Source organism: Myotis daubentonii, chromosome 7 (assembly GCF_963259705.1).
Source record: "Myotis daubentonii chromosome 7, mMyoDau2.1, whole genome shotgun sequence".
Classification (NCBI taxonomy): domain Eukaryota; kingdom Metazoa; phylum Chordata; class Mammalia; order Chiroptera; family Vespertilionidae; genus Myotis; species Myotis daubentonii.
The window spans coordinates 30,285,503-30,302,417 of record NC_081846.1 but is presented as its reverse complement, the minus strand read 5'-3'; the positions used below and the strand labels follow the sequence as shown (position 1 = coordinate 30,302,417).

At 43.2% G+C, this 16,915-nt stretch overlaps 1 protein-coding gene across 1 annotated transcript in view; it reads left to right on the top strand.

Annotated features, from left to right (window-relative positions):
- SP110 (SP110 nuclear body protein) overlaps positions 1–15,153 on the top strand; it is a 35,137-nt gene extending 19,984 nt beyond the window's left edge. The window contains exons 12-20 of the mRNA XM_059703492.1: positions 1,183–1,251; positions 4,040–4,138; positions 5,084–5,226; positions 6,049–6,091; positions 9,184–9,301; positions 9,961–10,069; positions 10,356–10,427; positions 10,985–11,125; positions 12,699–15,153. Of these exons, the coding sequence (XP_059559475.1) occupies positions 1,183–1,251; positions 4,040–4,138; positions 5,084–5,226; positions 6,049–6,091; positions 9,184–9,301; positions 9,961–10,069; positions 10,356–10,427; positions 10,985–11,125; positions 12,699–12,812 (908 nt within the window). The 3' untranslated portion in view covers positions 12,813–15,153. The remainder of the gene's footprint in view (positions 1–1,182; positions 1,252–4,039; positions 4,139–5,083; positions 5,227–6,048; positions 6,092–9,183; positions 9,302–9,960; positions 10,070–10,355; positions 10,428–10,984; positions 11,126–12,698) is intronic.
- Positions 15,154–16,915: the final 1,762 nt, after the last annotated feature.

Here is a 16,915-nt window from a genome sequence, read left to right as displayed (position 1 = left end):
GGGAGAAGTAAACCTGTGTTTTTCTAAATCAGTGTTTACCAAACTTATTCTAAAAAGGGACTAATAATAGCCGAAACCGGTTTGGCTCAGTGGATAGAGCATCGGCCTGCAGACTGAAAGGTCCCAGGTTCGATTCCGGTCAAGGGAATGTACCTTGGTTGCGGGCACATCCCCAGAAGAGGGTGTGCAGGAGGCAGCTGATCGATGTTTCTCTCTCATTGATGTTTCTAACTCTCTATCTCTCTCCCTTCCTCTCTGTAAAAAAATCAATAAAATATATAAAAAATAAAATAAAATAAATAAATAAATAAAAAGGGACTAATAATAAATAGTTTAGGCTTTGCTGGTCTTACAGTCTTTTTGCAGCTACTCAACACTGTCATTGTAGCACAAAAGCCACCAGAAATAAATATATATAAACAAATGGACCTGGCTGTGTTCCAATAAAACTTTATTTACAGAAACAAGCATTGAGCCAATTTGGCCCTCAGGCCGTAGTTTGATAACACCTATAAATAAACCACTGAAGTTTGGGATGATCTTAAATGACCAGAACCTATTTTTTAATAAAATTTTTATTAGAATTTTTCCTTTTAAGGATCACCTGTTCATATATGCCTTTTTTGTTAAACCTTTTTAAAATTTGAGTTAGACAAATCAGTTTGTCTTTTCCAGTATGGTTTATGCCAGAGTTTTACAAAGTTGGTGTTCTTGGCCTCTACCAATCAGAGGCCAATAGCACTTGCCTCCCAGTCATGACAAAAAAAAAGAAGTCCCAACATGCCATATAGCCCCTGGATGGCAAAATCACCCAGCATTGAGAATCACTGCTTTATGCCCTGTACTTCTGCCTTAAAAAGCCTTTCCTATGTAGTATGCAAAAGGCTAATCCTTTATTAACTCTTAGTATTTGTATTAAATGTATATATACACATTATTATACATATTACTATATATAATAATTTGACATGTTGACTTCTGTAATATTTTAGCCTTCCTACCTATTAACATGAGCTTGCTATTTTTACTTGGTCAGTGCTATGATTTTCATTTCATAAGAATTCATATCTGTCTTTCTCCAAATTGAAATAAAGACAAGAAATATTACTTCGATGTAGTTGACATATAAAGCATGTAAATGTATGTTTCCAATTATAATTGACTAATTTTTTTTTTTTTTAGAAAAGAAAAGAAAAAAGGATGTCTGTTCAAGTTCAACAATAAGTGGTCAGAAAAATATTCCCCAAAAGGGTAAGTGAGGCAGAGACTTGCCCTCAGGTGCCCCAGGGCCCAGGCCTGCTGCTGAAAGCTCCATTCTCCCTCTTCTCCTCTGCATTCCCTTCCACTGTCATCGTCCTCCTCCTCCTCCTAGGTCTCTTCTCCACTCCAACTAGGTGCCACAGGTGACACACTCCCAGTGAATGATGTAAGGAGTGGTGCCCCGCTGCCCACCCAATCTGTCCACCTTGTGCCCTGGCAACCACTCTTCAACACAGTACCTATAGAGACCCAAAAACGATAAGGAAAAATGACCGAACACATAAGTCCAATTTAATATAAACGTCTACTTTCTTCATTCTAGGAATTGGTGAAAACCCTAATCTAAGCAAAGCCGAGCGAGTTCTCATTTCTGGTGGGACCGATTTTCTCTTCCTGAGTTAGTCAGGAGTGCAGGTCTGGTCTCTGTGGGTCAGGCTCTGCTTTGCTTCTGTCCCTCTGAACTCTTGTGCCTCCTGGGTGGCCTGTCCTCCCCTCTTCCTCCTCCTTTCTCTTCTCCTCCTCTTCCTGTACTCACTTTTCTTCTGCTTTTATAACTTACTTCTTCAGCATTCTTTCTTATCTCTCTCTCCTTCCTCTCTGGCACAAGCAACATTGGTCTTTTTAGTCCCATTAACTTAATATTAAAGTATAGCAGGTGCTATTCAAAGTGGGGTCTACAAACTGGTGCCACCTGCAAGCCTGTTTGTTGCAGGTCTGCAGAGCTTGTGAGCCAACTGTGACACTGAACACACTGTTTTTGTGGCCAGACCTACCCAGTGGAGGGAGCAGTGCACTGATTTTTATCCTGGTCAAGCCCCTGTCTCATCACAGGCCACATGCTGAGTAGCGCTGGTGTGATGTGTTTAAGGACAAATGCATGCACCATACCTGAACAGCTTGAGGAATTAACACAAAGCAAGAGCCCATGTGTACCCAGCACCAAGTCAAGAAACAGAACATAATCCAATCCCTACCTATACCCCTTGGGTGGCCACCAGCCTGATTTCTCAACACATAGGTTCCTTTGCCCCTGCTATTCAGGGCCTGCTCGGTGTGTGTCCCCCGCTCCCCCCAACACACACATACACACACGCTCCCTCATTCCCATCCCTCCCTTTGCTATACATCCTCAGGCCTCACCTTGACTAGAGCATTCTCCACCCTGCAGGCAGGAGTAGGGCTTCCTGTATTTTTTTCTCTCTGGTACTTATCACAACTGTAATTAACTGTCTGTGTAGGTTCTGTTCACTGTGTGAAAGTGAAATGAAGTCAGTAAGTGGGTCAGTCTTGCTCTTTCCCCTGTGCCTCACACGTTTTATGCCTAAGTAACTGTCAAGTCATCAAAACCTTAATCATTCTTCCTCATCAAGGATGAATACCAACAACATCAGGGCCTCCATTTACCCATATGATGCCCCTGTGAGCTAGGAAAGGGTGCTCCTTCCTCACTCACGTTCCCCACGCCTCTCAGAGCTGATTCCTGAAGCCACGGCCTTTTCTGCCCTCTGCTGGAAGCTTGCTGTAGGAAGTGTACAGATGGATTCTGCCTTGGATGCAAATCAGATCCCTGCTCCAAGGTGGAGTCCTTGCTCAGTGCACAACCCACACAGCCTTATACAGAGGCCCTGACAACAATATAAGTGTGTTCATCACTTTACAATTGTCAAATTTGCTCTACATTTTATCATTTAACCTTCAAGTAAGTATGATTCAACTCATTTTTTAGTTAATTAGAACAGAAAAAAACTTGCGTGAGCTAAAAACCTAGGTGTTCAAATTTCAAGTGCTTCGTTTTTTACAAAAAAAAAAAAAAAATCCCTGGTCTTTTTAGAAAACACTAGTGTAGGCAAGAATCCAGGCAAACACTGACAGTCCCCACCAGCATCAGCTTCTCCTGCCTCCTTAACATTTCCACCCTGGCTGTGCCTTCCGAGTTAACAGTGTCCCTGTATTGTTATCAATTACATATTAGAGGGTCTTGTTGAGGCCCTTTGGATGGCATGGGAAGAACATTAGACTAGATGGTATGTCTGGATCCCAAAGACAGTTGCCCCTCGTGAAATGTGGTGACCACTAGGAATTCTCTCTGGATCTAAGTCTGCATCCCACCTATAAAATGGGATCATCGCTGCCTTCCCTGTTTCACAGATTGCTGTGAAAATGAACAGTACAATGTGTGTGCTGATCATAAAGCTCCCAGATCTTTCCCCAGGTAGTGTCTTTCCATATAATTTTCACCTAGTGCCCTTTCCCTATGTTCTGTAAGAATTCCTGGAGTTAGTCTTCCCATTGTTAATTGTTTTGGTTTTCTTTTCTTTTCTTTTTTTTTCCCCCATTCTGCTCTTCCTTCTCTCTGTGAGGCTTTTCTTTTCATTTCCTCCACAGTGCTTTCTGTTTACGTGGACTCTCTTTGTTTTTTAATTGCTCACTTTCATAGCAGGCTCCTCCTATTGGCTCACAGTTTCTAATGGTGACCTAATCCACATTGGAGCGCTCCAGGCAGGGTTCCACCCTTAAAGGCCTTGTTAGCTGAAATAAGTGAGGAAGGCTGAGCCAGACACAAGATTTGGGGGAACACTTCAGAAAGTTGTTTCCCTCCCTTAGCGACAGGTTTGTCATTTCCGAAGTACTGGGGACACAAGGTCCCCATGACTCAGTGAGCTGCCTGCACCAGGTAAAGGAAGGTGTGCTGCTTATGCTCATGGAAAGGAGGATTCATGAGAGAGAGAGAGAGACAATAAGGATTGAGTAACGAACTGTGCTCTTCGTCCACTTTCAGAAAAACCCAAAGATGATACTGTGGATTTTCAGTCTCCTACACTTCCTGTGACCTGTGGTGGGGAGATGGGGATTTTACATAAGGAGAAAATGGAAAAAGGTGAGTTCCTTGATATTCTGCTCTTTGGAATCCCTAGACCAGGAGTGGGGGTGGTCCAGACCGCAAGCCATATAAGGCCTGAAAAATCATTTGGTCTGGCCCTACCAAGGCATTAGGGCTGAATTAATTCAGTGGTGATTGACCAAAAATAGCAGGCTAACTTTTTAAAAAAAATATATTTTATTGATTTTTCACAGAGAGGAAGAGAGAGGGATAGAGAGTTAGAAACATCGATGAGAGAGAAACATCGATCAGCTGCCTCCTGTACACTCCCTACTGGGGATGTGCCCACAACCCAGGTACATGCCCTTGACTGGAATCGAACCTGGGACCCTTGAGTCCACAGGTCAACGCTCTGTCCACTGAGCCAAACCGGTTAGGGCTAGCAGGCTAACTTTTAAGTTGATAATTTTGTATGGCCCTCGAATGATGTCATAAATATCCAAATGGTCCTTGGCAGAAAAAAGGTTCCCTGCCCCTGCCCTTGCCCCTGCCCTAACCAAGGAATCGCAAGAAGGGAGGAACGTACCCAGGTGTGTGATTGTTCAGGAAATGAGCCCTGCAAACCAGGCTGCAGAAAAAAAAGGGGGGAAAGTGTTTGTTAAAAAGGAATTTTCAAACTTTTCCTTGCTGTGGTACACCTGGCGGCCACTCCCCCAAAGGAGTCATCTATCCACGGACCCTAGGACACTGATCACCGTGTCCTTGCCACATGAAGGTGTCACATAAAATGCCAATTCTCTCCCAACCCCTCACCACTCAGGCAGGTTTTAGGGCTTCCTTCAGTCTGAGAGGGAAGGAACCCAGAGTCCCTGATACTGGTTCTGCCTCCCGGGGAGTCTCCCTGAACCCAGAAAGGTAGAACACCACAATCTGAGGGTTGGAGTTTAGGGTGAATTCAGAGGATAGAAGTAGATGGTGGGATGGGCTGTCTTTGTTTTATAGGATCCTCAGAGAAGTGCATTCAGAATGAGGAGGGAGTTTGGTTCACACCAAGAGAATTTGAAATTAAAGGAAGAGGAACAAAATCAAAGGACTGGAAGCGGAATGTGCGTTGCAAAGGACAGACCCTACAACAGCTGATGGAGGTATTATAAGGACAAGGGGCAGATAGGTGATGGGTTTAATTCCTTGAAGGATGAGGGAAATGTCAATAACAGAAGTGTGAAGAAATTCCCATTAGGATTCCACAGCATGATTGAGAAAGAGGTAAACCTTAGTAAAAAAAAAAAAAAAAAAAAAAAAAGATGTGTGTGATAAAGCTAAAAATGCAGATTGGTGCTGATAGCGAAGATCTTTAAGTGCAAGCAAAGGACATTGAAGTCAGGAGAGATTTAAGTAGCTTTCCCTGGTGGTATTAGGTAGGGTTGGCTAGAAGGAAACTAGATGAAAACAGACCTCAGCCATAGATTCCCAGTGTCCTCCACCCACTAAACGCTCCTCAAGACACTGTTCCATCTGGACCCCTCATTGAAATGTTTCCAGCCCATTCTGTCCATGGTCATTCTCTCCTCTGTACTTCCCAGCACACTATTCCATCCCGTGAGCAACACGGGGTCCTAGTGATCCCAGCACAAAGCCTCTCAATTACACTCAGAAATTATCACGGGGATGAAACCACAGGATTTTATCTAAAGAGGAAGAAATGCAAATGAAAAGAAGTGGGTGGGGAAGGGACTGAGAAAAAAAGACTGACAGGTCTTGGATTTGAGTAATAGGGGAAAATGATTTTATCAAGTCCAGAAGAAGAACTGATTGGAGAAAGGAGCTCATTTTTCTTTTAGACACCTAGGATTTGAGACCCAGTAGGATGCCCAGGTACAAATATTCACTAGGAAGTGAAAACTTTGATAATTACAAAAGAAAAGTCTCCAGAATAACCTAATTCATTGACCTCTTCTCTCTTTCAGAAAGGACTTTTGTACTGTCCTTCAAGAATAAGTCTAAAGAGAGAGATAAATAGAAAGTGAATTTCTACCACATTTTTAATCACCAAGTTGCCAACTTTTCATGTACAAAGGCTCATCCTTGAAACCTGGAGTTTCCCAGCTCTGAGTGACCTTCACATTTAGACACTGCGTCTTCATGTTGACTGTTTTAGTGTTTGATACCTGTACATGCCACCATTATTTTCATAGCTGATTTGAGAGAAGGGGGCAAATAACTCTTTAGAATAAAGATCAGGACAAGAGCTGATGATGTATATGTTGTAAACAAAGATCTGGATATTTGGATGATGACAAACACAGGGTGTTAGAAATTGAGTGCTCTAGTTTGAAAAGTAAATATGGTGTTGAAATAGATAAGAACAGAAAGGGAAAGATGATCATCCTTGATTGAACACTAAGTCATCCTAACACAACATACTTTTTACCAAGTGCATCAGAATGGAAGAATGTGTTTGAACTAAGCTTTGTGTCTGCAGAGCCTCGCTCCAGGTGAAAATGGCAGCCCATTGGCTATACCAGTTGCTTTTCCTTAGCCTTCTTTACTTGTTTAGATGCCTCCTCCAGACACAAGTCCCATTCATGGGCTTCTCATTAGATCTGAGCCTCCAGCAGAGGCAATGGTGTCACTCCCATCTTGCCCTGTAGGCTAGCTTGACCCTTGGCTAGCTCCATTCAAAGTGTGTGAAACAATGGTCCCCCAATGACATTTCTTGTATAAGCTGCCTTTTCCATCCTGATTTGAAACACCTTGATATGTACAGGATGCTCATTGTAATAGCAAAAAAAAAATTAGGGAAGACTACAAATATCCATCAGTATTATAAAATAACCTAAGAGATCTACAGAATGGTATTTTTTAAATGCATAGGTGAAGATTCATCCTTCAGTCAATGGAAAACCACACACAGGTTTTGAGGTCAGGAAAGCTTTTGGAAACTCAAACTTGTAGTACTATGTTTTATTTATGTACATATGTAAGTCTATTCCTTTAAAAAATTTAAAGAACCAGCTATTATGGGACAGGATTATAGGGGAAATTTGCTTTCCATATTACACATTTATGTACATGTGGAAATTTTTGTAACCAGAAAAAAAAACAACAATAAAGATATTTAAAATCCAGATCATTAATTCATGGCCCCAACATTATAGTTTCTTCTTATTCGTACGTAGTGCCACATGTCAGCGCATGATAGCCAGGAGTTCACTTGATCCGACCTTCCATCCTACCTAGAAGGAGCCACATTGGGATAATGAGAATGAAGTCTAGTTCTGACTTCAAATAGACTAACACAGGCCTTTCCCTGGCCCCATCACTCTAGACTTCACTGTTGCTCTGCAGTAGACCGAGTCCCACTGGTGTGGAACTCTGTACGTGTGTACCATCAAGACACCTGATGCCAGTACTGCAAACGTGTTTTGTGGCTTCCCACAATGGGTGGTTGGTGCAGAGTCCTGGCTCAGAGCTTGTGAGAGCCTCCATCTCCAAGGGCCTAGTGTACAGGCAATAGTTGCTACTATATGGGAATGTAGTGTGGGGCTGAGGAGGACAGTTAACAATAGGGTGAGGATTCTCTTGCTGGGGCAGGGCCTATAGGGTTTGGACTTTCTACTAGGGCTGAGAGAAGGAACCCATAGCTTTAAAAAAATATATTTATAAGCCCATAACTTTCTTATCAACTTGCACAGATGTGGCAAGAGGGTAAGAGGTAGGGTGGGGCTTGAAACTGTCAGTGGTCATCACAAAAACCAGAGTCAGACTCTTTTTAGAGATCATGGGGTTGAGGAATTTTATGTCCTTTCTCTGTTATTCTTCTATCATATCATGTGTGCTTGAAACAATTTCACTCCAGAGTATATGGGGGCGAGGGGTGCTGGTGGCTCAGGACTCTGGATCCAATTAGAGTCTTAACTAGGAAGAGTGGGTAGGTCTAGGCTACCTTGAAATCTGCACCCTGGTCCAGAGCAGGCCAGGCATCCCGTCAGAGAGCAAGAATGGCCATGGAGTATCAACCCCAAGGACAAAGAAAAGCAGACTGGAGAATTCAAGATGGGAAGGCCAAAAAGATCCACCAGACTTCAGGGTGGAGGGATCCCTCATAATGAAGTCCTGGGGCCCAGTCAATGGAGGGAGCTGCTGAAAAGCCTCCTCTCAGTTACAAGAGAGATGAACACCATCCCCAAATCAAAGGGAATTTTCACTCTGGCTGAGTGGCCGGTGTTGAGAACTGAAAAACATTTCCCTCGGTAAGCCTTTACCCAGGTCGTCATGCTTGTGTTGTGGATAGTTGAGGGTAGTGGCCTGTTCCAGCCCCTTGGATCCTTTCCTCCAGCTCCTGGTAATCTGTTTCCCACCTTTTTACCTCCCGCCATCTGTCTCGGGGGGACAATGCCACAGATGGGCACAGAAGGATGAATGCCACTTCCTGGCTCCTACCTTCTTCAGCACAGAGAAAGTGGTCTCTTGTCCATGTGGAGCCCATGCTGTCTGTTTGGGAGGGGGGGGGGGGGGGCGCCAGTAGCAGAACCAGTGCTTTACTCAGCAGTGAAGATGGTGTTCCTCACCTAAATCACTTGCAGAATTTACTGGATCCCATTTTAAAGCCAGAAGAAAGATCCATATGAGTCTTAAGCCCACACAATGACCCACTGCACAGCAGCTCTTTGTGTCCTCTGTCTGTCAGCCATAGCCTTAGGGAAAGTTCTGAGTGGCCCACAGGCTTGCCTGGGATGGCACCCAGAAGGTGGGAACAACTCTGACCCCAGGTAGGCCTGAGTGCCAGTCTGGCTCAGGTACTAAATTGCTTCCCAGACTTGTAAAAGGAGGGAGTTGCCTACAGCCGTGTCTTCTCAAATTTCACATACCAACCACCTGGGATTCTTTAGAATGCAGGTTTGATTCAGTAGGTCTGTGTTTCTAACCAGCCCCCTGACGACGCTAAGGCCACTGGTCCTCAAACCATACTGTGTAGAAAAGGCTTCCATGACCTTCCAGTCCCTTCTGGGACAGGCAAGGACAGTGTGTCCCAGAGCCCCACAGTGTTAGTGCTCAGCGGATCTTGCTGATGCCAGGCGTGCCCGCATTATCTCCTTTCCAGTGGGAAAACTCAAATGAATGTGAGGTGTGCTGCGGAGAGGGACAGCTGCTCTGCTGTGATGCCTGTCCACGAGCCTTTCATGAGAACTGTCACATCCCACCCATGGAAGCTAAAAGGTTAGTGAGACGCAGCAGCCTCATGAACACCCTTTCCCGAGTTCTGCTTCTTGTCCCTCAGTTCCAGAGGGAAGAGCAGGCCCCATAAGCATGGTGGGCACAGGTGTACTCAGAGCAACCTGATGGGGCACATCCTCTGTCCCCTCTGGTGTCAGTGACAGCCTGTGTCTGTGAGGCTAGGCTGCCACTAACCCAGGGAGATGTCCTTTCCTAGGTTTGCAGCACAGACTCCTGTCCAAGGGGAATGGAGATGGGAAATGCCAGTGGTCTGTGCTCTGTGCTTATTCAGAAAAGGCAGGAAACATGGCCCGGTTCCTTCATTTTGCTACATTCTCAACGGGCTAATGGGGCCCAAGGCCCCCAGGGGTTAAGGCCCAGCCTCCGACACTCAGGGCTCCTTGTGCTCCAGCAGCTCAGACAGGGAAAGGAGAGCCCACCACTCGCCCTGATACCACCTTCCATCTACTGACCCCAGTTGCTACCCTCAGTGGGAAGAGGATCATCAGGTCACACCCCACCTAGGGGTCTTGGAGACTGGGAAGTGTCCCCTTCAAGCTTTGGCTGTGCCCACCAGCCACTGCAAGGAGGAACAGTGGCAGCCATAGGAATGGTGGCTGTTTCTGAGGTCTTGCCTTGCTCACCTATGCCGAACCTCCCAGGAGCCCATGGAGTTGCACCTTCTGCAGGATGAAGGAGTCTTCAGGAAGTCAGCAGTATCTAAGGGGATCTGAGGTCCTGACAAGGCAGATGGGGCCTGAGGAGCAGCTGGTGAGTCAGATTCAAACCCCAAGATCTCTCCTTTCTGCTCACATGTGAGAAGTCAACAGTCACAGGCTCAGGGGACAGGCACCTAAGGGTGTCTGGCTTCAGAGCACCATAATTCAGTGCCAAAAAATGGAGTCTGAACAGAATTGAACCCACGTCAGGACACTTTGACAAATACGGTTGGAGGGCCTGTGTGTCTGCCTGCGCATGCATGCTTGTCTGGACACAGGCTCTCTCTCCACTGTCTACCTGCTGCATTTCCCTTTAAAACCCTCTTGATATTTTACAGAAATGTGAGTTCCTCCTCTTGAAGGCCTACTGTCACCCACAAAGTGCCTTTTTTGCAAAGATCCCACGTAATGTAAGTGTCACATTGGATGATTCTCATCCTCCAGTCATCTCTCTGGTGAAAAACTCAATCTGGAAACCCGGAAAATGGGTCCTGCAGAGGCTATTGTCTGCAGGGAGCAGAACCTTTAGCTGCAGATGCTGGAGTGGGACCAACTCCACCCCACTATGCTAGCTTCATCTCCCTTGGGTCCTAGTTTTACTGTCTCTACAGGGCAATGTCTTTCTTAAGGATAGCTTACAGATTAAGAGCTCAAACTCAGGAGTCAAACTATGGGTTCAAGTCCCAGCTCTACCACTTTTTTGCTGTGACATCTTAGATAAGTTACTTAACCTCTCTTAACCTCCCTCAGTTTCCTCATCTGTAAAATGGTAGTTATTATAGTACCTGTCTCATAGGGCTGTTGTGGCATGTTATTACCATGGCAGTTCTCAGAACAAAGCCTGGCATCTAGGTGTCAGATGGTATTATCATTACCCTAGAAATAAAGACTTGCCTTATATTTAAGTTGGATCCATCCCGTCATGATTGCTGTGCTGATATCATCCCTTTGATGACTTTGTCCCTAGATCCGAGATTATGCCGAGCCCTTTAAGGAAGCCATGTGGTTGGACTTGGTGAAGGAAAGGCTGACTGAGAAAGTGTATACAGTGGAATGGTTTGTACGGGACATACGCCTGATCTTTCACAACCATAAAACTTTTTACAAGGTGAAGTAGAAAGGACATGTCCTGCTTCCTTCTCACATCCTTTCTACTTTCCCCTAATTCCTGGGATGACAAAATTTTGCAAGAATTGTCCTCAGAAGACAAGGATTACAGGGCTGAATGTCAAAAAGAGCCACATGCAGGACAGGGAAGGATTCTTGTAAATGGTGCCTGAAAAAAATCCACCTCAGTTCCCAGACTGGCAGGCTGCTCCCACTGAAACAGTCAATTTCCCCCAGCCTCCTTGTTCAAACTAAGAAGGGAAATTTATGTTTCCATTATTCTTCATGCCCCAGGAATATAGAAATAGATGAGTTAATTAAACAAGATGAAATAAATTAAACTTCCAGGATGCGCATGCTTGGACTTACAACACCCAAATTTCCCAGTGAACTTAAACACCATCCAAAATTGTCCTCAGCTCTTATTGTCTTCCACCTTCCTGTGTAGGGAGAGACAATTAATCGGAGTATTTTTCAATTTAAATCTTTATTGTTGAAAGTATTATATATGTCCCCCCTTTTTTCCCAATTGACCCCTTCTACCCCACCCCCCACCCCCCACCCCCAAGACATCATTAACTTTGATTTCTTGAGTATCTCCTGGTTTTTACTCTAACTTGTACAGACATTTTTGGGGAGGTAGCTAAGGAAGATTCTCACCTTCACCCAGCCTCCCTCCCTCCTGCATGCCACAATTCAGCATGTTCATAAGCCACAAATTGTGTCTATACATGGAGCTGGAGGTAGCAGAGTGGACCTGGGAATGCCTTCACGCCTGACAGTCTTAGCCTTGGAGAACAGGAGGTTCATCTTTCCTTCAAAGAGTGGGCTTTCAAGAAATGCCTTTACTTTACCTACCAGTACGTAACACCAATATTTGGCTTCACAGTGATCAGAATCAGCTCTTCAGTGCAGACCACCTGTTAGGTCCAAGTTACCAACCAGGCAGAGTCTCATCCATTTCAGTGTAGCAGCAGCATCTCCTCACCCATTCTACCTGAGTGCTGGAGTGATTGAATGATCCTAATCTGATGTCCTTAGGTTGTAGGCAGTGGGAACAGCATCAGGTGTCTGACTGGTGGGGTCAGACCAAACCTGGGTTCAGCATCCTGGGTACTTGGGTTCTGGCTAGGAAAGAATTCAGAGCCAAGGCCCAAACTGTAAGAGAACCTTTATTTGGTAAATCATAGAGGTAGAAGAAGTAATCCTGAAAGAAATGGGCTTAGGAAACATGTTCTAGAGATAAAGGAGGGGCCCTTGGAGCTAAGGAGTGAGAAAGCAATTGGTAAGGTGCCTGGGGTAGGGGAGAGGAGGGGGACAGAAAGGAAAGGCACGGGTTGCGCAAGCTCCTGGAAGGGAGAGCGCATTGGGTCCTCCTTCCTAAGGATTTTAAGGGAGAAGATTTTAGGGGAGGCCCAGGGAAAGATCTCTTCTAGAAGTAATCCATTGCTTCTAGAGATGGCCTTATTTAAGTCTTATTTTATTCTTTCCATTTTGAATACTTTCATATTATTTTTGCCTATATTTCTTTATTTCTCTCTTCATATCTGTGCATTTGCTGTTTTCTCTTTCAGGCTTCTGCTTTGGGTCAGATAGGACTGGATTTAGAGGCAAAATTTGAAAAGGATCTCAAAGAAGTGCTTATTTTTCGTGGAGCCAGTGAGAACCGTCTCCAGGCTCCTCCTTGACCCCATTCTGGAAGGACGGAGGCACCTCCACTTCAGGATTCAGATGATGTGACCTTGGTCATCCTTAGATTGCCAGTGAGTCTGGGAGGTGATTAGTTGTCCCCTTGACACAAATCCAGGCCCTTCATAGCATCATCACACCTTCTACCTCCTTTTAGTATTTTTTTTTTTGCAACTAAAAAATTATACCTCACACTTAAAAAATTGAATACTTCTTTAATACCATTAAATGGCCATCATAGTTCACATTCTCCCCATTTCTTATAAATCATTTTACAGTTGATTTGTTTCAATCAAGATTCAAACAAGTTCCATACACTGCATTTGGCTACTCTGTCTCTTAAGTCCCTTTCTATTCTGTAAGTTTGCCAACTTTATTCCTTGCCATCTATTCATTGGAGAGCCTGGGGCTCTTAACCTATAATTTTTTTCATATTCTGGGCTTTTGTACACTCATACCACTATGAAAAATTTATTAAGTTGAATTCTAAGTTTGTATGGAATCTATTTTTGTTTGTTACATATTTAATATACCATTGCAGATAGTATTTCTTTTTAGGATTTCACATTTGTATTTATAAATGAGATTGGTCTATAAATTTTTGTATTTTGCCATAGTTAGGCATAGGGTTATCCTTACTTGGTAAAATAACTCATAAGACTTTCTACCATTTTATATGTTCTGAAATAACATATAGTGTTTTAAAGTCATAAAATTATATAGTCTAGAGTCCTTTAGAGAGGAACTATGACTATTTTCTCTGTTGTTGTTTTTTTCATGGTGATTAAACTATTCAGACATTCTATTGCTTTTTTAAAATCAGTTCAACTTTTATATTTTTCTAAGAAGTAATCCATTGCATTAGTGTGTGTGTTTTTATAGTCGGCCTTATTTAAGTCTCAACTTATTCTTTCCATTTTGAATACTTTCTCTGTTTTTGGCCTATATTTCTTTATTTTTATCTTCTATTCTGGAAGCATTGCAACAGTTTTTAGTTCTTCTAATACTTACCTGAAAGTTTTCCAAGTGTATTGTAATGTTTGTTTTTAATGCCAGAGCCAAAAATAAAATACCTTTAATGTGCCACATGTTTAAACTAAAATGTGTGTCCCTCTTGTACCTGTCAGCTCCCTAATTCCTGTCTATTTGCTATTCATTATATCACTAACATTTGTATTTTTTACTCTAATTAATTATTTTAATTGTATTTAATTATATTATATGTCATTATTTTGTTATTTTTATTACATCAATTATTTATTTGGTAACATCAAATTTTGGGTTATATCATAATCCATAGTCATGAAAATAATAGTGATGTATTTCTGCTTTTACAGTTCAGGCTTCCCCACTGGTCTTTTCTTGAATGACTTTTCCATACTTCATTTTTGTTCCATCTTTCAGTCAACCGAATTATATTTTTAAGTAATTTTTAAAGAAGAATACATGGGTAGTATGCTTTCTTTGCATACGCAGAACACCCTCCATTGTTTTCATCATTAACCATGTATTGTACTACAATATACACTGAGTGGCCAGATTATTATGACCAGCCAGATTATTATGACCACCCCATCAGTACGTCATTGACACTTCCAAAAATACTGAATATTGAAAACTTCTTAAGCAAATCCTCTCACGGTTTTATTATTATTATTTGCATAACTAATTCACTTCATTGTACTGATGGGTGGTCATAATAATCTGGCCACTCAGTGTATATCTTATCACAATTTCTGACCTTCAGAATTGACTTAGACTTTGTTCCACTGCCTTGGGGCATTTTGTTCTACAACCCTCAAGTCTGAGTTCAGCCAGAATTCTATCTCTTTGTTAGTGTGTGGACATGTATAGGGTTTTCCCCTTTACCTCTGTAGCTATGTCTTTAGTTATTTTTGACAGGATAGGATTCAATGTAATATTGTTATCATTGATCTTGCCTGGCACACTGAGCCCTTTCAATAAACATAATTGGTTCTTTTTTCAGTTCCATTAAATCTTTCTGATCCATTTATTCTGGGCTCACTTTCAAGAACATCTATTATCCATATGCTGACTACCTATTCTCTGTCCTCCCTATTTATCATTAAAAAAAGAAGAAGGAAGTTCCAGAAAGCACTCCTCCTCTTAGGTCATTAGTATGAGACTTAAATATATTAACTTAAAACGATTGTAATTCTATGTCAATATTTTAAACTGGATGATTTTTTCAGCATTTTAATGATGCAAATTGCTATCTATTAACCAAGCCTCAAAGGATATAAACTTTTCATCACAATACTTTCCTTTCCTCAACACAAAAATAGAAAAAGGTCATTGCAACTTACAAAGTTGTCCTGATCTGTGTTTCTGAGTTTTCATTCTTAGTGTCAATGGAGGATTTTTATGCACTGAGTTGGGTCCCCCCCCAAATTCATAGGTTAAAGCCCTAATCCCCAATGTGACTATATTTGGAGAGAGGGCCTATAAGGAGACATTTAAAGGTAAAATGAGGTCAGTTGCCTGTCCTTTCAACCTCCAAGCCCACATTGCCTATAACCTGTAACCACTATACCCGTTCTTATCCCTTTTGCCTACCTCCCCATGTAATCTTTATCTTTCTACCCAATTATGGATGACCTACTGCTCTCCCATGTTGCCAGCAATATTGGAAAATCTTGAAAAGAAAGAGGGGGAAAAAAAGATTAAATGAGGTCCAAAAGGTAAGGCCTGATTCGGATCAAATTTGTGCCCTTGTAAGAGGAGAAAGAGGCAGCAGCAATGTCTCTCCACACAGGCACAGAGGAAAGGCCATGTGAGGACGCAGCAAGCAGGTGGCCATCTGCAAGCCCGGAGAGCACTCACCAGTAACTGAATCAGCTGGCACCTTGGTCTGTTGTGGAAGCCACCCAGTCTGTGGATTTGTTAGGGCAGCCCAAGCTGACCAATGCAAAGAATGAGTGACACCTCCACAGCCCGTCTCTCCCCATAACCAGGCAGGACTGTCCAATAGGATCTCCCACTCTCCCAGTGAGGAACTCGGGGGATAGTGTGTTGGAGCTTCCGTGGAGGTGCCTAGTGTCACAGGATGATAAATTGAAAATGTATAGACATCTCCTAGGTCCTATTTACAAGTGTTTCCACAATAATGTGAAGTGTGACATGGACTGACTTCACCTATGATCCAGAAAAAGGCAGAGGCAGTTTGAGCACTTAAGAAAAGCATATAATGAAACAGAATTTCTTTTATTATATAAGAAGACGGAAAATATGGCCTTAAAGACTGCCACTCCTGGTGCCATTATGGAAGGGAATGGTGGGTCCTAGAGATAATAATTCTCTTGGGATTATCTTTGGATTTCCAAATTCTTCTAATAGGAGCACTAAAGCTTTCTCTCCCTAAAGTGTTATGATAAAAGATCTCCCACCCTACTGGTTCCCAGTGGGCAGAATTGCTGTGGTCTACATAATCTTGTATCCATTTGTGACCCTTTCATCCTGGCACTGGTAAGCTAAATTAACTCTCTCTCTTTCTCTCTTTCTCTCTCTTTCTCCCCCTCCCTCCCTCCCTCCCTCCCTCTCTCCCTCCTCCCTCCCCTTTCCCCACCCCTCTTCCCCCCATCATGGGTCTTGCTTGCTTTATCACTAAAATATAAAAATAAAAAACACTAAAGAGTCATTTATTTCTTTTAAGTGGGAAGTCTCAACCACTAGCAGTCTGGTTGCCATGACAACCAAGACCCCTATCTCTGAGACCGTCTCTTTCTTTGATTCCCTTTTATTGCTGTACTGCTTTTCTGGTTTTCAAACTATTTCCACCCCCCAAGAGCAGGGTTTGGTTTATTCTGCTGAGTTCAGCTGGCCTTCCCCCACTCCCTAGAGCTGTAAGCTCAGGCCACCCTCTTTTGGTCTCCCGCTGCCCAGGCCCACCCAGTTCTGAGGCACACCTACTTACACACTAATGTCTCTTAATGAAACCAGTGTAACAGCCTGGCAGACAATGCCAGTTGCCTCTCCCTAGGAATCTCTTCTAGTCCTGTATCCAGGCTATTTCTCTCTTCCTGATCCAGCTGGGTTTTATTCCTTCCCTCCCGCACTGGCCAGGGCTGCTGAGAGCCCAGGT